The 26154-nt window shown below is 46.9% G+C and overlaps 1 protein-coding gene across 4 annotated transcripts in view; it reads left to right on the top strand.

The window, feature by feature from the left end:
• The first annotated feature begins 14793 nt into the window (after positions 1-14793).
• The window catches only part of LOC129540089 (two pore channel protein 2-like), a 62396-nt gene continuing 51035 nt past the window's right edge, over positions 14794-26154 (top strand). For all 4 annotated transcript variants that reach the window (XR_016038664.1, XR_016038663.1, XR_016038665.1 and 1 more), the window contains exons 1-3: positions 14794-15048; positions 24890-24978; positions 25965-26079. Coding sequence is in view for 1 of the 4 variants with exons in the window: in XM_088841685.1 (XP_088697811.1) it covers positions 14974-15048; positions 24890-24978; positions 25965-26079 (279 nt within the window). In the remaining 3 variants the exon portion in view is untranslated. The remainder of the gene's footprint in view (positions 15049-24889; positions 24979-25964; positions 26080-26154) is intronic.

The following is a 26154-nucleotide window of genomic DNA, read 5'->3' on the forward strand; positions in this document are numbered from 1 at the left end:
AGGCGGGTTCTTTACCACTAGCGCCACCTGGGAAGCGTGTTTGATCTCCCAGCTCTGACACATCACCAGCTCTACCTTCAGCGCTCTTGGCTCAGCCTGTCAGTCCCCACTTGCCAAATGGCAAATGCCTTGAAGGGAGAAGTGAAGCCAAGTTCAAGCTCACTCTCTAGGTTCCTTTTTTCCAGGATACTTGCTCCCTGAGGTTCCATGCAGCTCCTTGCTGCCTTAGATTAAAAAAAAAAATTTTTTTTTGTCAGGATTTTCTAGTTATTCTCCGTGGGAAGTCTGCCTGAAACAAACCATGGCCAGAAGCAAAGTGACATATTAAAATCTGACATATTAAAATCAAATTACCATACCAATCCCTCAGGGATTCATTGGAATTCAAATACTACCATCTATCATCCACTCAAAAACTACGTGAACAAGCCCTTCAGTAACAGTGTCTTCCCAGATATTATCTTATTTCAATATGTATTTTTATGCTTATACGTAATTTGTTCCTATGTCCCCCATACATGGGGCTTCCCTGGTGACTCTGTAGCCCGCCTGCCAATGCAGGAAACACGTGTTCAAACCCTGGATTGAGAAGATCCCCTGGAGAAGGAAATGGAAACCCACGCCAGTATTCTTGCCTAGAGAATCCCATGGATAGAGGAGCCTGGCGTAATATACAGTCCATGGGGTCCCAAAGAGTCAGATACAGTTTAGGGACTTAACAGCAGCAGCAGCTGCTGCTACATGATAGGTGAATACATTTAATTTCCTATAAGAAATGTATTCTAACAAATGTAATTTTCAAAAAATTTTCAGTATATTCTAACAAATGTGTTTCCAAATATAATTTCCAAACTCACTTCCAAAATCAGCTATATTTACTCATTCTGTAAATTGTATTTGTTAGCATAGAACAAATAATATATATTGTATATATATTTATGATATTTTGCTCGGTCACCCATCAGACTCTTCTGTCCATGGAATTTTTCAGGCAAGAATACTGGAGTGGGTTAGTATTCTGTTCTCCAGGGGATCTTCCAGACCCAGGGATTGAACTCCCATCTATTGCATTGGCAGGCGGATTCTTTACCACTGTGCCCCCTGGGAAGACTCGCATACACCTACTTGCTTGCTATCAGCCTAGATCAGTTTAACGCAACCTCAGACCTACTGTTATTTTACCCATCAACACTTTGGTATAAGGACTCTGAAAAATAATCTAAACACCATTGTCACATCTAAAAATTTAATAATGCCTTTATATTACTAAATATCTAGTCAGTTCAAATGTCTGTTTCATCATTTTCTTTCTCAATTTACTTGTTAAAGAAATCAGGTGATTTATAGAAATATCCTGATATTAATACAGAAATATTAATAAAATCAGAATTTTATTAGTCACATCCCTTTGGTGTCATTAAACACATTCCTTAGTTCTTTATGCAGACATAATGTGTTTTATTGTACTTCCCTTTATTTTGCTTTGCAGAAATTGCATTTTTTACAAGTGGAAGGTTTCTGGCAACTCTGCATTGACAGATGATGGTTGTTATTTTTCAGCAATATCACATTTTAAAACTAAGGTATGTACATTTTTTAAGGAAATAATGCTATTGGACACTTAATAGATTACAGAATAAACATAAGTGAGAAACCGAAAAATTCATGTGACTTGCTTTATTGCAATAGTCACTTTATTGAGGGGTCTGGAGCCAAATCTGCCGTATTGAACTATGCCTGTATTCCTCAAAACTGATAGTCTGAGCTAGAGTTTTGGTCGTATTTAGATTCTAGTTTTAGACAAGAGTATGCCATAGGCGATCAGCTTTCTTCACAGTCCAACTCTCACATCCATACATGACCACGGGAAAAACCATTGCCTTCACTAGACGGACCTTGGTTGGCAAAGTAATGTCTCTGCTTTTTAATATACTATCAAGGTTGGTCATAACTTTCCTTCCAAGGAGCAAGCGTCTTTTAATTTCATGGCTGCAATCAGCATCTGCAGTGATTTTGGAGCCCAAAAAAATAAAGTCTGACACTGTTTCCACTGTTTTTCCATCTATTTCCCATGAAGTGATGGGACCAGATGCCATGATCTTTGTTTTCTGAATGTTGAGCTTCAATCCAACCTTTTCACTCTCCTCTTTCACTTTCATCAAGAGGCTTTTGAGTTCCTCTTCACTTTCTGCCAGAAAGCTGATCGCCGAAGAATCAATGCTTTTGAACTGTGGTGTTGGAGAAGACTCTTGAGAGTCCCTTGGACTGCAAGGAGATCCAACCAGTCCATTCTAAAGGAGATCAATCCTGGGTGTTCATTGGAAGGACTGATGCTAAAGCTGAAACTGCAATACTTTGGCCACCTCATGCGACGAGTTGACTCACTGGAAAAGACTCTGATGCTGGGAAAGGTTGGGGGCGGGAGGAGAAGGGGACGACGGAGAATGAGATGGCTGGATGGCATCACTGACTCTGTGGACATGAGTTTGAGTGTACTCAGGGAGTTGGTGATGGACAGGGAGGCCTGGCGTGCTGTGATTCATGGGGTCGCGGAGAGTCGGACACGACTGAGCGACTGAACTGAACTGAAATGCCATAGGCAGTGTTGTGTTCTCCTATAAGGATGCAAAAGACATCTCTTCTCTCTCTCTGTTTACATTAGAAGTGTGGATAATCATTGCCTGAATTCATTGACTCAACATGGGTTGCAAATGGTCATATTTTAATTCTACAGTTCTTCATTATTCAGCTGGAATACTTCAAAAAAGAGAAGCTTCCCATCAGCCACTCTTTTAAAAAATTTTTATTTTTGGTTGTGCTGGGTCTTTGTTGCTGCACGTGGGCCCTCTCTAGCTGCGGCCCGAGGGCTTCTCATTGTGCTGGCTTCTCTTGTGGAGCAGGGTGGCTAGGCGCACGAGCTTCAGTAGTTGTGGCCACAGGCTTAGTTGTTCCGCGGTGCGCGGTATCTTCCTGGGCCAGGGATTGAACCTGCATCCCCTGCATCGGCAGGCAGATTCTTAACCACTGGACCACCAGGGAAGTCCTCTGTCATTCACTCTTAATTACTCTGAGTATCATTTGACTGAGAAAGGTGAGACAGGTACTTGCATCTTCCCCTCTGTTCACCAGTTTTCTAAATAATGATTTAGTTTCCTAGCATTCTGTAGCTATCTTTTAAAAGGATCATTAGAAGCGCAGAGATTTTAACACACATAATATGTTTCTATCTATTGCATTGTATTCCTTATTAGTGTTCAGATCATTCCATTGTCGGCCAGTGGAAACTCTTCAGTCACCTGTGCTCATTGCCATGCATCACAGCCAGGAGGCCACCGTCCAGGACTCCACCAAATCAGATGACTGGAAGCTCTGCGTCGTAGAGCACTGTTCCATGGACTCTGTCCTGTGCACTCTGCCCTTGGCTGGTTTTCATCTGTATCCTTTCTTGTAATAAACCATAACTATGAGCGTAACAGCTTTCAATGAGTTCTGTGAGTCTCTACAGCAAATTATTGGTGGCCTTGGGAATGCCCCAAATTTGTGATTGGTGTCGGAAATGATGGCAGTCATGTGGGGACTCTCTCCTAGACTTGGAAATTTGGCTCACTTCTCATACCAAGAAACTAAGGAGAGAACTCCTTTTTTTAATATAAAGAAGTTGTTCTTTGTTGTTTTTCTTTTTTACAATTTATTTATTTATTGGGAGAAGGCAATGGCAAGCCACTCCAGTACTCTTGCCTAGAAAATCCCATGGATGGAGGAGCCTGGTAGGCTGCAGTCCATGGGGTCGCTAAGGGTCGGACACGACTGAGTGACTTCACTTTCACACATTGGAGAAGGAAATGGGAGCCCGCTCCGGTGTTCTTGCCTGGAGAATTCCAGGGACAGGGGAGCCTGGTGAGCTTCCATCTATGGGGTCGCACAGAGTCGGACACGACTGAAGTGACTTAGCAGCAGCAGCAGCATTTATTTATTGTGGCCATGCGGCATGTGGGATCATAGTTCCCAGGCCAGAGATTGAACCCGTGCCCCACCCACAGTGGAAGCTCAGAGTCTTAACTGCTGGACTGCCAGGGAAACCCTTCAGTTCAGTTCAATCACTCAGTCATGTCCAACTCTTTGTGACCCCATGAATCACAGCACCCCAGGCCTCCCTATCCATCACCAACTCCCGGAGTTCACTCAAACTCATGTCCATCGAGTCGGTGATGCCATCCAGCCATCTCATTCTCGGTCGTCCCCATCTCCTCCTGCCCCCAATCCCTCCCAGCATCAGAGACTTTTCCAGTGAGTCAACTCTTCTCATGAATTGGCCAAAGTATTGGAGTTTCAGCTTTAGCATCAGTCCTTCCAATGAACACCCAGGATCCATCTCCTTTAGGATGGACTGGTTGGATCTCCTTGCAGTCCAAGGGACTCTCAAGAGTCTTCTCCAACACCACAGTTCAAAAGCATCAATTCTTCGGCAATCAGCTTTCTTCACAGTCTAACTCTCACATCCAAACATAACCACTGGAAAAACTATAGCCTTGACCAGACGGACCTTGGTTGGCAAAGTAATGTCTCTGCTTTTTAATATGCTGTCTAGGTTGGTCATAGATTTTCTTGCAAGGAGTAAGCGTCTTTTAATTTCATGGCTGTAATAAGCATCCACAGTGATTTTGGAGCCCCCCTAAAATAAAGTCTGACACTATTTCCACTGTTTCCCCATCTATTTCCCATGAAGTGATGGGACCAGATGCCATGATCTTAGTTTTCTGAAAGTTGAGCTTCAAGCCAACTTTTTCACTCTCTTCTTTCACTTTCATCAAGAGGCGTTTTAGTTCCTCTTCACTTTCTGCCATAAGGGTGGTGTCATCTGCATATCTGAGGTTATTGACATTTCTCCAGGCAATCTTGATTCCAGCTTGTGCTTCTTCCAGCCCACCATTCCTCATGATGTACTCTGCATATAAGTTAAATAATCAGGGTGACAATATACAACCTTGACGTACTCCTTTTCCTATTTGGAACCAGTCTGTTGTTCCATGTCCAGTTCTAACTGGTGCTTCCTGACCTGCATACAGGTGTCTCAAGAGGCATCTCTTTCAGAATTTTCCAAAGTTTATTGTGATCCACACAGTCAAAGGCTTTGGCAAAGTCAATGAAGCAGAAATAGATGTTTTTCTAGAACTCTCTTGCTTTTTTGATGATCCAGTAGATGTTGGCAATTTGATCTCTGGTGCCTCTGCCTTTTCTAAAACCTGCTTGAACATCTGGGAGTTCATGGTTCACATATTGCTGAAGCCTGGCTTGGAGAATTTTGAGCATCACTTTACTAGCGTGTGAAATGAGTGCAATTGTGCGGTAGTTTGAGCATTCTTTGGCGTTGCCTGTCTTTGGGATTGGAATGAAAACTGGCCTTTTCCAGTCCTGTGGCCACTGCTGAGTTTTCCAAATTTGCTGGCATATTGAGTGCAGCACTTTCACAGCATCATCTTTCAAGATTTGAAATAGCTCAACTGGAATTCCATCACCTCCACTAGCTTTGCTCATAGTGATGCTTTGTAAGGCTCACTTGACTTCACATTCCAAGATGTCTGGCTCTAGGTCAGTGATCACGCCATCGTGATTATCTGGGTCATGAAGATCTTTTTTGTACAGTTCTTCTGTGCATTCTTGCCACCTCTTCTTAATATCTTCTGCTTCTGTTAGGTCCACACCATTTCTGTCCTTTATCGAGCCCATCTTTGCATGAAATATTCCCTTGGTATCTCTAATTTTCTTGAAGATATCTCTTGTCTTTCCCATTCTGTTGTTTTCCTCTATTTCTTTGCACTGATCACTGAGGAAGGCTTTCTTATCTCTCCTTGCTATTCTTTGGAACTCTGCATTAAGATGCTTATATCTTTCCTTTTCTCCTTTGCTTTTCGCTTCTCTTCTTTTCACAGCTATTTGTAAGGCCTCCTCAGACAGCCATTTTGCTTTTTTGCATTTCTTTTCCATGGGGATGGTCTTGGTCCCTGTCTCCTGTTCAATGTCATGAACCTCCGTCCAGAGTTCATCAGGCACTCTGTCTATCAGATCTAGTCCCTTAAATCTATTTCTCACTTCCACTGTATAATCATAAGGGATTTGATGGAGAGCTCTGACAGAATGTGGTCCAGTGGAGAAGGGAATGGCAAACCACTTCAGTATTCTTGCCTTGAGAACCCCATGAACAGTATCAAAAAGCAAAATGACAGGATACTGAGTAAGGAATTACCCAGGTCGGTAGGTGCCCAGTATGCTACTGGAGATCAGTGGAGGAATAACCCCAGAAAGAATGAAGGGATGGAGCCAAAGCAAAAACAATACCCAGTTGTGGATGTGACTGGTGATAGAAGCAAGGTCCAATTCTGTAAAGAGCAATATTGCATAGGAACCTGGAATGTTAGGTCCATGAATCAAGGCAAATTGGAAGTGGTCAAACAGGAGATGGCAAGAGTGAATTTAGACATTCCAGGAATCAGTGAACTAAAATGGACTGGAATGGGTGAATTTAACTCAGATGACCATTATATCTACTACTGTGGGCAGGAATCCCTTAGAAGAAATGGAGTAGCCATCATGGTCAACCAAAGAGTCCGAAATGCAGTACTTGGATGCAATCTCAAAAACGACAGAATGATCTCTGTTCATTTCCAAGGCAAACCATTCAATAATACAGTAATCCAAGCCTATGCTGCAACCAGTAATACTGAAAAAGCCGAAGTTGAACGGTTCTTTGAAGACCTACAAAACCTTTTAGAACTAACACCCAAAAAAGATGTCCTTTTCATTATAGGGGACTGGAATGCAAAAGTAGAAAGTCAAGAAACACCTGGAGTAACAGGCAAATTTGGCCTTGGAGCACAGAATGAAGCAGGGCAAAGGCTAATCGAGTTTTGCCAAGAGAACGCACTGGTCATAGCAAACACCCTCTTCCAACAACACAAGAGAAAACTCTACACATGGAATCACCAGGTGGTCAACACCGAAATCAGATTGATTATATTCTTTGCAGCCAAAGATGGAGAAGCTCTATACAGTTAGCAAAAACAAGACCAGGAGCTGACTGTGGCTCAGATCATGAACTCCTTATTGCCAAATTCAGACTTAAATTGAAGAAAGTAGGGAAGACCTTAGAGAACTACTTTTTTCAAAAGCAGCTGCTGCTGCTAAGTTGCTTCAGTCGAGCCCACCAGGCTCCCCCGTTCCTGGAATTCTCCAGGCAAGAATGCTGGAGTGGGTTGCCATTTCCTTCTCCAATGCATGAAAGTGAAAAGTGAAAGTGAATTTGCTCAGTCATGTCTGACTCTTAGCGACCCCATGGACTGCAGCCCACCAGGCTCCTCTGTCCATGGGATTTTCCAGGCAAGAGTACTGGAGTGGGTTGCCATTGTCTTCTCTGTTTCAAAATCAGAGACTTCACCAAAGAAGAAATGACTCCAACAAAATAGAACTATAAACAGCTTTTATGTGGAATCATCCACAGTGATGCTTCATTTCATCCACTGCTTTAATAACTCAGTTTTGCTTATAAAATTCTCAACTTGGAACAGATCAGCAGTTTATGCTGAGAACTATTTTTGGACTCCCATGTGGCTGCAGAGGATACCTAGGTAGTTCAGACTGGAGTTCTGGCCCTGAGCCTTCAGCCAGGGGAGCGGGGAGGGGGAAACAAGCCATCACCCCCAGTGAAGACACAGGGAAGATGCCAAACGGAGCTGTGGGTTTCCCACGGGGCACAGGGGAGGGGCCAGGGAGCCCTGAGAAAACTATGTCGTCTGGGAACTGAAAGCACGAATAACCTCCTATATCCTCTTTTCTGTGGTTAGTTGCAAGGTCTTCATGGAAGCCATTCCACACTACTTCCAGAAATTTCCATTCAACACACACTTATTGAAAACCTTTTATTTTCCAGATACTGTATCAGATGCTTTGAGAACTGTCTGTGGACAAGATCAAGATTTCTACCCTTGCGGACATTACATTACAGCATAGATAATAAACAATAAACGTCAGAGATGAGAAATTGTGTCCTAAGGTTGAAGATGATAGGGCAATGCAAGAAAGTAAGAGATGAGGAAGCGGGTCAGAAGGACAGGAGTGGGTAGAAGAATTAAGTGGGGTAGTCAGGGTCCCTGAGAAGGTGGGAGCTGAGCAAACACTTGAAGGGGCAGGGAGCTAGGCAGGTGGGTGCGGGGCAAAGAACCATCTGGGCTGAAGGAATGGGCGGAGCAAAGACCCAGAGGAATGTTTGGGAAACGGAATGGAAGCCAGCGAGGCTGGAGCAGAGCATGTGTGGAGGAGGAGATGGGTGGAGTCAAAGACAGCAGGATGGCAGCTGGGTTGTGCTGCCAGAGAAATACGTTCGAGAAGGGTTTTTGTTGTTGTTGTTGCTCTTTACAAATTATTTATTTACTTTGGCTGCATAGCATGTGGAACATTAATTCCCAGGACCAGGGATCGAACACACAGCCCCTGCACTGGAAGTGCAGAGTCTCAGCCACTGGACCACCAGGGGAGTCCTGTTTGAGGTTTGCCCCCTGCTGTCCCCGGTGGCTCAGTCGGTAGAGAATCCACCTGCCAATGCAGGAGACGTGGGTTGGATCCCTGGTCGGGAAGATCCCCTTGAGAAGAAAATGGCAGCCCACTCCAGTATTCTTGCCTGAAAAATTACATAGACAGAGGAGCCTGGTGGGGCTACAGTCCCTGGGGTCACAAAGAGTTGGATACAACTTAGCAACTAAACCACCACCACCTGCCTGTCACCCATGACCCCCTGTCAACCATGTGTCCTAACTGGCTGCCTTGCAGTGTTCAAAGTACTTGTACAAATCTCATGGGATTCTAGGGGATAATGGGCAGATTCTTTGGTTAGGCAGAATCAGGCAGACTTCTTTGGTAAAATATGAACTCTTTTCATTTTCTCAGCTGAGATTCCCCAGGAGCTCTTTCTGGGCAGAGTGGGGTGAGTGGGGTGGAATCCACAATGCCAGTAGCTCCAGGTTCGTGATCCTGGTGCTACACTTCCAAGCTCTGTGACCTCAGACAGCCTGATTCTCCTCTCTGAGCTTCTGTTTTCTCAATTCTAGAGCAGGGTGCCAGCACGCTTGGTTGCCTGGTTGTGTCCAGCTCTCTGTGATCCCATGGACTGCAGCCTGCCAGGCTCCTCTCTCCATGGAATTCTCCAGGTAAGAATACAGGAGTGGGTTGGTATTCTGCTTTCCAGGGGGTCTTCCTGACCCAGGGATCGAACTCACGTCTTGTGCATTGGCAGGCGAATTCTTTACAACTGAGCCACCAGGGAAGTGTAATCAATACCTGTATGGACCTAATTATGTCCCCCGCCACTCCAAATTCATATGCTGAAGAGCTAACCCCCCTCGGCACCTCAAAATGTGAAGTTTATTTTTTTACTGCATGATCTTTTACAGCATATGAGCTTCTTTCCAGTTGAGGCACACAGGCTTAGTTGCCCTGCAGTTTATGAGATCTTAGTTCCTAACCTGGGGCGGAACTCACATCCCCTGCATTTGGAGGCAGATTCTTAACCACTAGACCACCAGGGAAGTTCCAGAGTTAGGGTTTTTTTTTTTTTACAAAGGTAATTAAGTTAAAATGAAATCATTTTGGGTGGTTATTTGCCAAGCTTCTCATACAGTGTCTGAAAAATAAAAGGTTTTCAGTAAGTATTTGTTGAATGGAAATTTCTGGAAGTGGGGTGGGATGGTTTCCATCAACAGCTTGCAAGTAATCATTGTGGTCTTATAAGAGAGGAAAATTTGGACATGGACGGGCAGAGAGGGAACCTATGTCAAGACACAAGGAGGAGAAGGTGGCCATCTACAAGCCAAAGGGAGAAGCCTCAGAAGAGACCAACCTGCCAACACCTTGAGCTTGAAGTTCTAGCCTCAAGGACAGTGGGAAAACAAATTTCTATTGTTGAAGTTCCCCACCTCCCCAGTCTGTGGCACTTCTATGGTCACTCTGGTAAACCAATTCAGTACTCCAAAAGGCTAACGCGGTGTGCTTTGTTTCAGCTGGCCTCTAAAAGCAGTGCTTTCTAAACTGAATTCCTTCTTACCCTGCAAAGGTATGTTCTCCCTACTAGCAGAGATGCTGCCAGGAACAGGCATTTCAGACATCATCATCAGTTTTAATCTTTTCTATTACAGGAAATATTTTTTCATGAAACAGGCAAGATGGCTACTTAAGTTCGCTCGGTCACCCTTGTGAATTTTATGGTGGGCACACAACTGAGCGACTGAACTGAACTGAACTGAAGCATGTGACGGCAACAGTGAAAATGAAGCCTTGTTGAGAAGTGTAAAACGAGAGGAAAACGCGCTTCTCTCTTCATGTTTCTGTTCCCCGTTGTTTCAGTTTTGTGCTCAAAGGCAAACCCTGATTACAGTCTCCTGATGTATCCTTTCAGGAAGATACTTTATGCATTTATCAGAACATACAGTTATATGCATCCTTTTAAAACCGTATACAAAAGAGATCAAACTCCTTGCAGGGTACTACCACCCTTAACTATCTTGCATTTTTTCCCCCTCGATCAGCCATAGAGGTCTACCACATTTTGTCTCCTGGGTCCTATGATACAGCTCACATAATTCTCAGGGCCTGGGCTTCCCTCGTGGCCCAGTCGATAAAGAATCTGCCTATAGCACAGGAGAAAGACCCATGTTCGATCTCTGGGTCAGGAAGATCCCCTGGAGAAGGGAATGACAACCCACTCCAGTATTCTTGCCTGGAGAACTCCATGGACAGAGGAGCCTGGCAGGTTATAGTCCATGGGGTCACAAAGAGTGGACACGACTGAGGGACTAACACACACACACAATTCTCAGTGCAAAGGTTGGACGGTTGTTAAGAGGGAGGTACCAAAAAGCAGTCTCTGCACAAGGTCCTCAGAGACCTGGATGCCTACATGTATTTCTCTGCTCTACCATCCACAGCATCATCCTTACCCAAGCTGGCTAGAAGATGATTGTCAGTGGCCATTAGGAAAGTGTGTTTCTAGAGTTTTAAAAATTTACATTTACAGAAAGGGAGGGAAGAGAGAGAAAAACTCTTTGCTCTCAAGCCAATAGGTTTTTTAAAAAAGCATTTTCAGGCTGTGTGTGGGGTTTTTCGCTGCTGAGAGTGGGCTTTCTCCATGTGTGGCGAGCAGAGGCTTCTCTGCAGTTTTGGTGCTTCTCTTGCGGTGGAGCATGGGCTGTCAGGTGGGTGGGCTTCAGAAGCTGTGACTCGTGAGCTCCGGAGCACAGGCTCAGCAGTGGTGGCACACAGCACACGGCCTTAGTTGCTCGGCGGCATGTGAAATTTTCCCAGACCAGGGATCGAACCAGTGTCCCCTGCATTGCAAGGCGTATTCTTAACCACCAGGGAAGCCCAGGCCATGGCTTTCTCAAAATGGGTTGAGCTACCTTAAGTTACGTTCTTCCCTTGGAAACTGTTGGCAGGAAAACACCTTGTATAGATTAGCCTGTATAGATTCTCTTAGTGAGAATCCTCATTAAGGATTCTCCTCTAGTTGTGAGAATACCTCAAGTTGGACTCAGAAGGAAGATTTACCACGACTTTGAAGTGGAGTCAGGTGAGTTGGTAGATTAACCACAAAGGATCATTTCACTCAGAGTTTACTCTTAGAAAACCTACTACTTGGAGCAAAATTTTGATTTAGTAAATGTGAATTCTACATTTTTTCTCACTGGTTTTTCATCCTTTGTTCTACTCAGAAACGGGGAAGACAGGAGACTCTCAAGCAGTTTTTAGTCATTGATTTCTGAATTCAGCATTTTCATCATTATAGAGTAAATTATTTTCTGGCAACTCAGCAATATTTTTCTTACATGTCTATTTTCATTCCATCAGCATTTCAGAACATCTATGTGTTTCTTAAAATTTGATGGGAGGTTGTACCCTAACCTATGTTCTAAATAAGAATCGTGTTAACCCTGATGCATTAGTGTATAATTTGGAACACCAAGCTTATCCTGAAAAAATGAGAGATGGCTGGATGATCTGTTGGATTGACATTTGCCATTGATTAAGAGTGATTGTATTTGGTTACTGCTAGGTAGAGACCCAGGGCTTCCCTGGTGGCTCAGAGGTTAAAGCATCTACCCGCAATGTGGGAGAACTGGGTTTGATCCCTGGGTCAGGAAGATCCCCTGGAGAAGGCAATGCAACCCACTCCAGTACTCTTGCCAGGAGAATCCCACGGACGAAGGAGCCTGGCAGGCTGCAGTCCACGGGGTCGCAGAGTTGGACATGACTGAGCGAGTTCACGTCCTTCACTCACTCTGGTGAGGGTGGCAGCCTGGCCTGGTTCTGGGCTCCTGGGCAGGAAGGATGTAGATAGAAGATCAGCAGCACCCACAGGCTAGAGTATACTCTCATGTGCACAGAGCTGCACACATGTCCGTTTGTGTGCACAGGCAGACTGACGTGGAGGAGGCTGCCCGCCGACATGCACTAACCATGGTGATCTGTGATGAGCTGTTTCTGTTTTACAATACACGCATTTACACTGTGCTGATGAAAAGCCATTTCAAAAGACCCCACCATAAAACAACCATTCCATACGTCATGATTTTGGATAGAAACAGAATCACTGTCTTTTCTCAAGAGCATGTGGAGAGTTTTAGGGTAATCCACACAATAAACAGTGACAAGAACTAATTATTGCGGACACCCTTAGGCAAGAACCACTGGCCACAAGCCAGTATGGATTCTGTTCTTGCATTTGACTTACCTGCCACACGCCTGCTCTGCGCCAGGAACTGGAGATTCAGACATCACGGTTTCCAGCCCCTCCTCCACCAGGCGCCGGTAGACTAGTGAGGTGTGACGACATATTCAAATAGAAGAACTGAGGTGCCACACGGCTGTTTTCATGAAGAGCATGGGACCACAGAAAGGAAGTGATCCACTGGCTGGGAGAAGTTGAGGAAGGGCCTCCCAGAGGGTGTCAAGCTTGAACTGAGGGGGAACAACCAGAAGAGGTGGACGGTGGCAAATGCAGTGCCCAGCGTGCCTACTGAGGACCTGGGGCCACCTGCCTTCTCATTGTAGGCTAGCCTGACTCTGGTATTGAAAAGCAGTCTAGGGTCCTGTATTCATTTTATCTTGCATGTACCAAGTGCCACAAACTTGGGGGCTTAAATGAACATCCGTTTATTAGCTCACAGTCTGTGGTCAGAAGTCCAGGCAGGCATGGCTGGATTCTATGCTCTGAGTCTCAAACCACTGAAATAAAATTGCTGTGTTCTTTCCTGGAGATTCTGGGGAGAATTCCCATTCAGGCTCATTCAAGTTGATGGCAGGTTCTGTTCCTTGTAGTTCCCCTTCATCTTCAAGACAGCAGCATTCCCACCAGGCACACTGAGTCCTTCCAGGACCGTCACCCCTCCCCTCCCCTTCTGCTTTCCTCTTCTGCTTCTAAGGGCTCATGGGATTGCACTGGTTCACTTTAGACAATCCAGGACAATCTGTATTTTAAGATCAACTGATTAGTAACAGTACTGTGAAGTCTTTTTTAGAGCAGTTGTCCTCAAACTTTTTGGCACCATGGACCAATTTCATGGAAGAAAACTTTTCCACAGATAGGGTGGGGGGATGGTTTTGGGATACATTTATTGTGACTTTATTTCTATTATTATTACATCAACTCCATTTCAGATCATCAGGCACGAGATCTGAAAGGTTGGGGACTCCTGCTTTAGAGGAGTAAAGTAACAGATTCACAGTCTTAGGGATTAGGATCTGGAATCTTGGAGTGGGTGGGTGATAATTCTGCCCACCACAGTACCCTACCTAGACCTTGGCATCCATCAGTACCAAGCACAGAGTAGTCCTGATGAGCCCAGAGGAACACTGTGCCTCTTGCTAGGTGACCAGGGTCAGTCCCTGCGCTGCCAGGCTTCTTCCTCCTTTGGGAGGTGTTAGTGAATTTCATGGGCTTTCCTGGTGGCTCAGTGGTGAAGAATCCACCTGCCAACGCAGGAGACAGGGATTTGATCACTGGTCCAGGAAGAGCCCATGGAGGAGGTAAGGCCAACCCACTCCAGTATTCTTGCCTGGAGAACTCCATAGACAGAGGAGCCTGGCAGGCTACAGTCCATGGGGTCACAAAGAGTCAGACAGGACTGAGCAACTAATACTTTCTCTTTTCAGTGAAGTTCATTGGTGCGGGAGCCCAGCACTGCCTGCCCTACAAGCAACACCCCCCCATGTGAACATTTATTATTATTATTTTGAAATTCATTCCAACATTTAAAAAATCAGGAATAGTCTCATGAAAATCTAATCTGCTTTCTTTCCAAATTCAGCGGCTCTGGTAACGCCAAGTTCCTGGCCAGGCTGACACTGGGGTGCACCAGGGAAGGGAGGAGGGTTCGCACACCCCTTCTCAGAGGTATCTGCCCCGGAAGGCCCTTCTGTGGGTCCACACCCAGCTCTCCAGGGGGTTCCACTCGCAATGGGAAGGAAACATAATTTACCGGGCACCTGCCAGTGCCGGCAACTTAATACTGTAACTCCTTTAATTCTCACAACAACCCTGGGAGGAAGGTCTTGTTCCTAATTTATTGATACAGAAAGCTAGGCGCAGTCAGGGCGCACGGCTGGGACCCTTCGCCAGCTTGGCCTCTAACCCCCGCACCTCTGGCCCCTCGGATCCGCTCAGCCCCTAGCGTCCCGCCCCCTACCGCCCCCGCCCCGGGCGAGACCGCGTCCCCGCCCCCGGCTCCAGCACTACTCCGGGGGCAGGGCGGGAAGGGGCCAGAGCCGGGGACCCGCCGCGCCCGCCGCCAATCCTCCGCCCGCGGGGCCCCGCCGCAGTCGCGCCAAGGGCCGTGCGGAGCGCGCCAAGCCCCGGCCTCCAGCAGCCCGAGGGCTGAGTCCGCTGCCCCGGGCCCGGTCTGCCCCATCCCCGCCCCGCGCGTCGCCGCCGCGATGCCCGGGGACAGCCGAGCCGCGGGGACGCATCGCTCGCGCCCGTCGTCCTCCAAGGAGCTGCCCGACCTGGAGGTAAGGGCGCCCCGAGGGCTGGTGGCTGCGCGCGGACGGCAGCGCTCCCAGCCCCGCGTCCGCGGTCCTCGGGACTCCCGGGTGGAGAGAGGGCCCGGGGTGGAGATGCGGTTGCAGAGCCCCTCCGCCCCCGGGCTTCTTCGGTCCTCTGGGTCCTCCGGGTGCTCGGGTGCGGGAGGCGCACCGCCGCTGGAGCGCAGAAGCGCCCTGCCCCTGGCCGCAGCTCCGCGCGTTCGGGTCGTTACTGGAGCTGTCAAGCCCGTACCCGGAGGCCGGCCCGCAGCCGCCTTCCCCGGACCGGGGCCAAGCTGGGATCGGCGCCCCGGCTGCGTGTTGGGAGTCCTGTCCCCGTGTGGCGCGCCCCCGGGTCTGGGTGGCCCGTCCCCGTCGCACGGCGCTCCATGGCGGCAGGAAACCAAGCGAGGGTCCCGCCGCCGCAAGGGAAACGCCCGGGAAGGCTGGAGGATGTGGGGCGGGGAGTGCTGCTGTCGCCCGGGCTCTTCGGATCCCTGCGGCCGGGCAGACGCGCTGCGCAGTAGCTCAGCTCTGCTTTCACCCAGACCGCCTGAGCTTGGGAAGACCGGGAACTTGAAAGAGTTCTTCTCAGGCTGTTTCCTTTCCCTGCACAAGAACTCAATGGAGAGGCAGGCAGGGCGCCAATGGAAAGAGCCTCGGCTCTGATTCAGGAAATTGTAGCTGGAAGTCTCTGGTTTCCCACTTTGTAAGGGTGGCGGTGATAAATCACACCCTTACACCTCCGTCTGGAGAAGGTGTCGGTGAGGCCCAGGGCACCTTGCTTGGCGCATGGAGGCGTTTCCTTTAGTCCTCCAAATGTGTGGGAGGTGATGGGTGTTTCAGTCCTTTGTCTCCTTGAGTGTATGGAGAAGTCTTCCCCTTCCTCCCCCGCTTCAGCTATGTGGCTCCTGCAACCTGTTGAGGATGGTCCAAGGCGCAGGCTTCTGGGTGGGATTAAATGCCCTGTTCCCCCAGTGCTCCCTGGCCTACTGGCCTCCCAAAGGGGCTTGGCAACTTCTAACAGGCAGATTCTACCATGTCCCCTGTCCCTTAAAGGATTAAGCAGAGAAAAGCAGGTCAAGGAGGAAGAGAAGGAAAAGGATTCTTGGCCCCTGGCTCTGACCCAACCCAGGTCTTGCTGCCCTCATTCTGCAAAATGATGAAGCGGACGGTGAACCCCAGTCTTCTGAGGCAAGAAACTCTTTTGAGACTGTCAGGTGTCTCACTTTATGTTTAATGCTTCTTTGTCAAAATTAAAGAATGTAAAAAAGTAACTGGAGGCCTCTAGAAATGCCCGGAGGGCTGAAAACAGCCCAGAGTCCTGGCTGAGTCCTGAGTGAGACATAAGCTTAATGCATGCCTGCAGGGGTCAGCCTGGGAGCAGGCAGAGCGGATGAAGAGCCTGGTAGCAACAGGTCACTGTCAGCAGAACCCTAGTTTCTGAGATAACAGTATTGACTAAGTCATTAAACTGCAGCTCAGACCTCAGACACTTGGTACCAATCTGACCTGGTTAACCTTTTTAAAAGTTAGTTTGGGGTCACTTAATAAGAAACTGCCTAGTCACCTGAAATGCATTTCTGCCCTCTCCTTTCAAGCAGTTTTTTAGAACCCTTTTCTGCCTGGTGTTGCTTTTGGCTGCCAAGCCAGGCTTCAGCAATATGTGAACCATGAACTTCCAGATGTTCAAGCTGGTTTTAGAAAAGGCAGAGGAACCAGAGATCAAATTGCCAACATGCGCTGTATCATGGAAAAAGCAAGAGAGTTCCAGAAAAACATCTATTTCTGCTTCATTGACTATGCCAAAGCCTTTGACTGTGTGGATCACAATAAACTGGAAAATTCTGAAAGAGATGGGAATACCAGACCACCTGACCTGCCTCTTGAGAAACCTATATACACGTCAGGAAGCAACAGTTAGAACTGGACATGGAACAACAGACTGGTTCCAAATAGGAAAAGCTGTATATTGTCACCCTGCTTATTTAACGTACATCATGAGGAACGCTGGGCTGGAAGAATCACAAGCTTGAATCAAGATTGTCAGGAGAAATATCAATAACCTCAGATAAGCAGATGACACCACCCTTATAGCAGAAAGTGAAGAGGAACTAAAGAGCCTCTCGATGAAAGTGAAAGAGGAGAGTGAAAAAGTTGGCTTGAAGCTCAACATTCAGAAACCTAAGATCATGGCATCCGGTCCCATCACTTCATGGCAAATAGATGGGGAAACAGTGGAAACAGTGTCAGACTTTATTTGTGGGGGGCTCCAAAATCACTGTAGATGCTGATTGCAGCCATGAAATGAAAAGACGCTACCTCCTTAGAAGGAAAGTTATGACCAACCTTGATAGCATATTAAAAAGCAGAGACATTACTTTGTCAACAAAGATCTGTCTAGTCAAGGCTATGGTTTTTCCCGTGGTCAGGTAAGGATGTGAGAGTTGGACTGTGAAGAAAGCTGAGCACCGAAGAACTGATGCTTTTGAACTGTGGTGTTGTAGAAGACTCTTGAGAGTCCCTTGGACTGCAAGGAGATCCAACCAGTCCATCCTAAAGCAGGTCAGTCCTGGGTGTTCATTGGAAGGACTGATGCTGAGGCTGAAACTCTAATACTGTGGCCACCTCATGTGAAGAGTTGACTCATTGGAAAAGACTCTGATGCTGGAAGGGATTGGGGGCAGGAGAAGGGGACAACAGAGGATGAGATGCATATCACCGACTCTTTTGGTGGACATGTTTGGGTGGACTCTGGGAGTTGATGATGGACAGGAAGGCCTGGCGTGCTGCAATTCATGGGGTTGCAAAGAGTCGGACACGACTGAGCAACTGAACTGAACTGAACCGAGATGGCAAGCCATTCTGGTGCTTCGACCAATACTTTCAGTTTTGAAATAGAAATAATCCGATGCTAGTGATTCTCAGCCTTACTGTTGGGCAGAGTGACCCAGGGAGTTTTTAGAAATGTATCTCGGTTTTGTGGGAGGTGGGAGGGAGGTTCAAGGGGTAGGGGACATACGTATACCTTTGGCTGATTCATGTGGATAGATGACAGAAACCAACACAATCTTGTGAAGCAATCACCCTCCAATTAAAAATAAATTAATCAATTAAAAAAAGAAATTATCTGGGTTTAGACTCTACCTTGAGATTCTGATTTAATTGACCTGGGTGTGGCCTGGGCAATGATTTTTTCTCCTGATTTTGGCTGCACCTCACAGAATGCAGGATCTTCCCAACCAGGGATCAAACACACACCCTGTGTATTGGAAGCGTGGAGTCTTAACCACTGAACCACCAGACAAGTCTTAGCAACAGTAATTTTAAAGCTACTAAGTATTGAAAGGACAGCCAAGGCTGAGAGCCCATGTCCTAGGCTGTTTCCCTGTGACTCTATGTGATTACCTCTTGATACTTCGTGTGCTTCTTTTTTTATGTTCTTCTTAAACCTGTTCATCCAACTCTTAGATCATCCTGTCTGGGGGCTCTTGGTTCACTGGTGTTCCCTTATAGCAATTTTCAGAGCGGTTCCTTGCAGGAGGAAAGGGCAGTGACCAGGAGGTTTTGGGAGGGTGTTAATTAAGTCAGGTAGAGATCAACTCTGGAGAAGGCAATGGCAACCCACTCCAATACTCTTGCCTGGAGAATCCCATGGATGGAGGAGCCTGGTGGGCTGCAGTCCATGGGGTCACTAAGAGTCGGACACGACTGAGCAACTTCACTTTCACTTTTCACTTTCACGCATTGGAGAAGGACATGGCAACCCACTCTAGTGTTCTTGCCTGGATAATCCCAGGGATAGGGGAGCCTGGTGGGCTGCCGTCTATGGGGTCGCACAGAGTTAGACACGACTGACGCGACTTGGCAGCAGCAGCAGCAGCAGAGATCAACTCATGCATGTGTGTAGAGTCCTGTCTCGTTTTGCGCGACCCCACAGACTGTAGCCCGTCAGGCTCCTCTGTCCATGGGATTCTCCAGGCAAGAATCCTGGAGTGCGTTGCCATTTCCTCCTCCAGGGGAACTTCCCAACCCAAGGACTGAATGTGCATTTCTTGGGTCCTGAACTGGCAGGCAGATTTTTTACCACTGCATCACCTGGGAAACTCTAAATCAGGTGTGGTCACAAGCTGAAATGTCCACAGGGGCCAGGGAGCAACATAAAAGTAGTGACCTGGATGGGAACAATTCAGTTGGGGAGGAGACTGGGGCTTGTGACCCGGAGGGCACGTCCTCTGGACAAAGACCACAGCTACCCACCTCCAGCTGGTTGTGCCATGTGGGCTGTCAATTGCAAAAATGGCCACACACTCCATCTTGGATCTGTTCCCCCTCTGCAGTGGGCCTTTGCAACCCCTTACATCAGGAGGTGGAGTCCATTTCTCCAGCCCTTGAGACCACTGGCCATGAAACTTACTCTGGCCAGTGGGAGGTTGGCACATGTGATGCAAGCAGAGGCATGAAAATTACTTGAGCGTTGGTGTGTGTCTCCAGATGCTTTGGGGACCCAATGACCATTTAGGAAAGGCCCTTTCCAGCCTGCTGGGTGGTGCACACGGCCGAGATGTGTGAGTGCAGCTGGTTCCAGACCATCTAGCCCCAGATGACCATAGAGACCAGCTAAGTTGACCCTGACTGGAAGGACTGCCTGGCTAACCCATAAAATTGGGGAAAATACTAAGCGTTCCTTCAGGTGACCAAGTATCAGGGCGGGTTGCAAAAACTTACTGCAGTACAACCCAACATGGCCAGATGTTATGATCTTTTGAAGAGAAACCAGAAGTTCACATTTTTGTGTTGGCTCCAATTTTGTAAAAAAATTGAAACAGTAGCCAGCATCCAGAAAGCACTCTCTAGGCCAAACAAAACATATCTTCAGGCTGCCCTTGGCCTTTAGGCTGTTGCTTTCTACTTGGAGGCACACGATTTGTTTATACCCACGCCAGTGGTCACTGATATTCTCGCCCTTCCTGCCCAGGCTGCCATGCCCAGGTTAGCCTCAGAAGCCATTTCTTTGTATGGAACACTCACCATAGACTTCAAAAGCATCCTTTGGCTCTCTTCCCACGTGGAAATGGAATCTGCTGGCATTCGCAGTCCTCAAGGATAAAGTGAAATTTGAGATGGCTCCCCATGGATGGGGGTGGAAAGGATATTCCTGGCTTTAGGCATGCAAGAGATCAGGCGTGGGTATGGAGCTGGGAGTGGGACAGTCAGTCCATCAATTTGGGCCAGAGAAGGGGATTCCTGTAGGGAAAGTAAGGGAGCCAAGGCAGAAGGGAGAGGCCCTAAGGGCTAAGCCAGGGAGTTGACGTTTGATTCTGTGGGCACGCCAGGCAAAGTGTTGTTGACTGAAGGTTTGAGTGAGGTGCATGGGGAAGCAGTGATCTGCTGTATTCTGGACATCAGAGTGCCCTATGGGAGGAGAGAAGGGAGGCAGAGAGAATGACAGAGAGAGGGTATAGTGTTTCTAATGGCACAGGGGAAAACTGACGAGGGGAAGCACTTTGCTTGAAATTTATGGGACTTCTCTTCACCTTAAGTTTTATAAACTTTCTTCTATATCTAAATAAGACATATTGGCTTTTTTATCTCTTTGAATTTTTTTTTTAATGTGGACCATTTTTAAAGTCTTTATTGAACTTGTTGGGGCTTCCCTGGTGGCTCAGTGGTAAACCACCCACCTGCCATTGCAGGAGACTTGGGTTCGATCTCTTGTCAGGAAGATCCTCTGGAGAAGGAAATGGCAACCTGCTCCATTATTCTTGCCTGGGAAATCCCATGGACAGAGAAGTCTGGTGGGCTTCAGTCCTTAGGGTCACAGAAGAGTCAGACACCTGACTTAGATTTAGCAACTAAACAACGTTTAACTTGTTACAATATTGTTTCTGTTTTTATGTTTTGTTTTCTTTGGCTGTGAGGCATTGGGATCCTAGCTCCCCAAGAAGGATTCAAACCTGCAACCCCTGCATTGGACGGTGAAGTCTTAGCCACTAGACTGCCAGGGAAATCCCTTGGCGTTTTTCAGAGCACGTTTATCAACAGCTTCGGTTTTATCAGGGTTTCTGAACTTAAAGGTATCTGGAGCTTCCAGTTGTTGGTTCCACCACAACTTCTGGACTCTGTCTCCCCCTCCGTCCAGGACACCCTCCTCCCTCTTGCCTGAGGGATTTAAATTATTCACCTTCCTTAGAATGAAGGCTTACAAAGTGGGGAGGGTAGGAGGAGAAAATGCAAAACTCTTACATATGTTTTTAAGTCTTGGGGAGTGGAAAGGAAATGTCATGGCTCTGAGAAAAGGGAAGAAAAAAAAATCAGAAGTCAATTATTGTCCAAGTGCCATGAAAATAGAAAACCTATGAGAAACAGTAGTAAAATGGCCATATTTAGACCAGTGATGTTTTGATCTTGACTCCACATTGGAATCACCTGGCAGCTTTAAAAATTCAGTGCTGGGCTGCTTCTTTACAAGCAAAAGCTCTGAAGGTGATTGTATTGTGCCTGGGAGGTGAGATCTATTGTCTGGGCAATCAGCAGTGTCTCCCCTAGACTGGGGCTGCTGTTTTGAGATATGAAGCCACTTTTCAGCTACGTCTGGAGGAATGCTTGATATCCAGTCTTCTCCATTTTCACAGAGACATGGGCATGCATACATGCTAAGTTGGCTCAATTGTTTCCAACTCTTTGCAACCCTATGGACTCTAGCCCACTAGGCTCCTCTGTCCACGGGATTCTCCAGGCAGGAATACTGAAGTGGGTTGCCATGCCCTCCTGCAGGAGATCTTCCCGACCCAGGGGTTGAACCCACATCTCTTACGTCTCCTGCATTGGCAGGCAGGTTCTTTACCATGAATGCCACCTGGGTAGTGATTCCCATGTAAACTTGAAAAGTATATGCAGTTTTGGAATGGCATATCTAACATAAGCCACATTTTTGGGTTGGATGAAAAGTCATTCATTTTACAAGGAGGATCAGTTCAGTTCAGTTCAGTCGCTCAGTCATGTCCGACTCTCCGCGACCCCATGAATCACAGCACGCCAGGCCTCCCTGTCCATCACCAACTCCCGGAGTTCACTCAAACTCATGTCCACAGAGTCGGTGATGCCATCCAGCCATCTCATTCTCTGTCGTCCCCTTCTCCTCCCGCCCCCAACCTTTCCCAGCATCAGAGTCTTTTCCAGTGAGTCAACTCGCTGCATGAGGTGGCCAAAGTATTGCAGTTTCAGCTTTAGCATCAGTCCTTCCAATGAACACCCAGGATCGATCTCCCTTAGAATGGACTGGTTGGATCTCCTTGCGGTACAAGGGACTCTCAAGAGTCTTCTCCATCACCACAGTTCAAAAGCATCAGTTCTTCGGCGCTCAGCTTTCTTCACAGTCCAACTCTCACATCCATACATGACCACGGGAAAAACCATAGCCTTGACTAGACGGACCTTGGTTGGCAAAGTAATGTCTCTGCTTTTTAATATGCTGTCAAGGTTGGTCATAACTTTCCTTCCAAGGAGTAAGCGTCTTTTAATTTCATGGCTGCAATCAGCATCTGCAGTGATTTTGGAGCCCCCCAAAATAAAGTCTGACACTGTTTCCACTGTTTTCCATCTATTTCCAAATAGGCTTAATACAAGTGAGAATGCTCATGTACCATCACTCTGCCTGTTGAGAGTACTTCTTCCCAAGCACAAACGAGCAGGAGGCTTGGAAGTCGTGCACATATCGGGTGGAGGGAAGGAAGATAAGAAGAGCCAGAGGACAGAGCAGATGGGATCCTAAGAAGAGACAGATGTCAGAAATGGAACAGCCGTTAAGAATGGGAGAGCTTTGAAACATTCATGCAAGTTAGCTGTTAGGAAAGTGTAAGCGTAGTTTTAAATGACAGGCATGAGTTTGGCTGGCAAGGGGGCGTTTGGATGGGATGCCATGATGCTTACATATTCAATACAGGGAGTCTGGGTGTGGTCTGAGGGAGGGAGCCCCCAGGGGCCAGCTGCCTGAGAAATTACTTTGGCCACCTGATATGAAGAGCCGACTCATTAGAAAAGATCCTGATGCTGGGAAGGATTGAGGGCAAGAGAAGGGGATGTCAGAGGACAAGATGGTTGGATGGCATCACCAACTCAATGGACATGAGTTTGCACAAACTCCAGGAGATGGTGAAGGACAGGGGACCCTGGCGTGCTGCAGTCCATGGAGTTGCAAAGAGTCGGACACAACTGAGAGACTGAACTGAACTTTACTGAGAGACTGAACAGCAACAATGTTTTTTTTTTTTCCATTCTCCACTTGGCGGCTGTGTGGGTGATTGCCCTCAAATTCGTAGCTGTCAAACTGTTCATATTTGTGGGCAAACCGTTTCCCTGGGACTAGAAAGATTTTCTTGTATGTGTGCGTGTGGCCAAGTTGTGTGGCATGTGGGATCTTAGTTCCCTGACCAGTGATCACTAGAGAACTAACCTGAACAGTCAAAGTGTAGAGTCTTAACGCTGGACCACCAGGCAGTTCCCTCATCATTTAAAAAATTAATTAATTAATTGATTGATTTGCAATGGGTCTGAGTTGTGGCATGCAGGGTCTTAGTTGCTGCATGTAGAATCTAGCTCCCTGAGCAGGAATCAACCACGGTCTCCTGCATTGGGAGCACAGGGTCTTAGCCACTGGTCCATCAGGAAAGTCCCTCCCTCATCATCTTTAAAAATTGGAAACAGTAATGCCTTTAAGAGATTTCACTTTAAACATTTTCTTTTAAAAAACTTAGGTATCAGAATTCGTTGCTGTCCCAGTGTGATCCTTTAGGAGCTTAATGTAATTTTCTTAAAATTAATGTGTGTTCATTAAAAACAAAATCAATTTTTGCTGATGCCAACTATTTTATAACTAAAATATTATAGCTGTCTAAGCATGTCCTGGGGAACTCTAGTGTTCCTGAAGATTCAAGGTATTCCACAGAACAACAATTGATATTAGGTTTTCTACTAAAGTATTTTTTAACTGCGTAAAAGAAAATATGTAATAATTGCTTAACGCATTTATATGATGTTTCTTAGGCTTTAATGACCTGTCTTTAAGACCCCGAGACCCCTGAGAATGCATGTGTATCAGTAGATGATATATTCTTATAGCAGTTAATCCACCTGTGAGATTATTGTTTCACATCAAATTTTAATCCAATTTTTTTTTGGGGGGGGGAGGGCAATTTTTAACAACTTCATTGAACTATAATTAATATGCACCAAACCATACTTATTTAAAGTCTATAGTTTGAATCTTGGTGTATGAATGTGCTCAGATGCTCAGTCATGTCCAACTCTTTGTGAACCCATATTCCGCAGCCTGCCAGACTCCTCCGTCCATGGGATTCTCCAGGCAAGAATACTGGAGTGGGTTGCCATGCTCTCCTCCAGGGGATCTTGCTGACCCAGGCATTGAACCTTCATCTCTTATATCTCCTGCATTGGCAGGCGGGTTCTTTATTACTAGGGCCACCTGGGAAGCCCATATGAATGTAGAAATATACCATTTAAGTACATTTATTAATATATCTGTGTGGCTTCCCTGGTGGCTCTGACAGTAGAAAATCTGCTATATTACCCAAGTGGTTTTCCTTTCCTCCCCCGAGAGCCCACATTTGAATTCTCGTTGCCCAGAAAACCCCTGGAGGTGAATATTCGGCAGCATCAACGCTAGCTCCTTCCTGCGAGAGTGGGGGCAGCGTGGCAGGGGAGGTGGGGGGAGAAGAGGACTTTCCTTTCGTACTCAATACTTACAGGCAAAAAAGCCAAGTGTCCTTTCTGGCTCTGATTTGTTCTCCCCTTTCCTTCTCCCAATGAGGATGAGGAGCTTCTCCTGGCAGCTGCCTATGTTTCGGACGCCCAGTACAACAGAAACGTTCATTTTGAGACATCCCCTCAGGCCATCAGGTAATTCAAGTGTTCAGCTGTCACCTAGAGTCACCTGTCCTTTAGCACTTCATATTCTTGAAGTTGAACCCAAACTAAGCACTGTATCAATTAATATTTTGAGAAGTGTTTAGGGCATGGCACAGAGAGTCGGGCAAAACCCAGTGCTGTTGTTTTTCCACATTTTAAGAGCAGGTGCCTCACGGGTAGGGAGGCGTTCAGCAGATATACTAAGGTCGGATAACTGAGTAAGCGACACCCAGGACAGGGGAGAAGACATCCAAGTTGGAAACATGTCATCTTTTTCTCCTGGTTATCCTCTTAGAGCTTCCCACGTGGAAGGAAGACTTGTTCTTTTACTTTCTATTACCTTTTGATGGGACGCATATGTTTGTTCTTTTCATGACAATTCAGTTTTTTCTCCCTAACCCCCTAAAGGTTGAACTAAAACCAAAGATTCAGCTCAGAATAAGAGAAAAAAAAATTCTTACCATCAGGACTGAGGTGTCAGTACCTCCACAGGCAGCAGCAGATGCCTCTTGCCTGGATGCTGTCTGGCAGGTTTGGGGGAAGAGAACCATGTGACCCCAAGATCTCTCTGGGCCCACCATGCCGAGATGGGCTGGTACACACTGTAAATCAGTTAGGCTCGTGTGCCATGTAATATTAATAACAGGTCACTCTGACTGAGAGTTTGCTCTGTGTCAGCCCTCCAAAAGTACATCTCAGGGTCACCAGCACCCCATCAGGAGGGTATTCGTCCTAGCTTGAGACTGTTGAGAGAATGCACTTTGAGAGCTGGTAATACCCTGAGTTTTTTCCCTGTGGACGTTTTGTAGCGCGCACTCAGTCAGACAGCTGCCCCTCACTCCCTAGGACTGAAAGGAGAGGGTCAGAGCCTGGACTTTGGAGTTTCCCTCCCATTCCTCTTCTTCTGATGGGGCTCGGGGTAGCTGTGTAACTCCTGCTCCTCTCTTGTAACTTCCTCTGTTCTTTCTGCGCTGCAGACTTTACCATTTCTATAACCACTGGACGATGCGGGCAGCCACCTACTTCTTCATTTGGGTCGACCTTGCGCTTGCCCTCTTTGAGGAACCAGCCGTGTTCCCGCTCCCTTTCTTGGTAAGCTCTCAGCGGAGAATGGCTAATCAGACTTTGTCATAGATGAACTCAGATTTTCAGTACGTATGAATTTGG

The sequence above is a fragment of the Moschus berezovskii genome, chromosome 11 (assembly GCF_049115385.1).
Source record: "Moschus berezovskii isolate FMDL1 chromosome 11, NW_MosBer_1.0, whole genome shotgun sequence".
In the NCBI taxonomy this organism is placed as follows: domain Eukaryota; kingdom Metazoa; phylum Chordata; class Mammalia; order Artiodactyla; family Moschidae; genus Moschus; species Moschus berezovskii.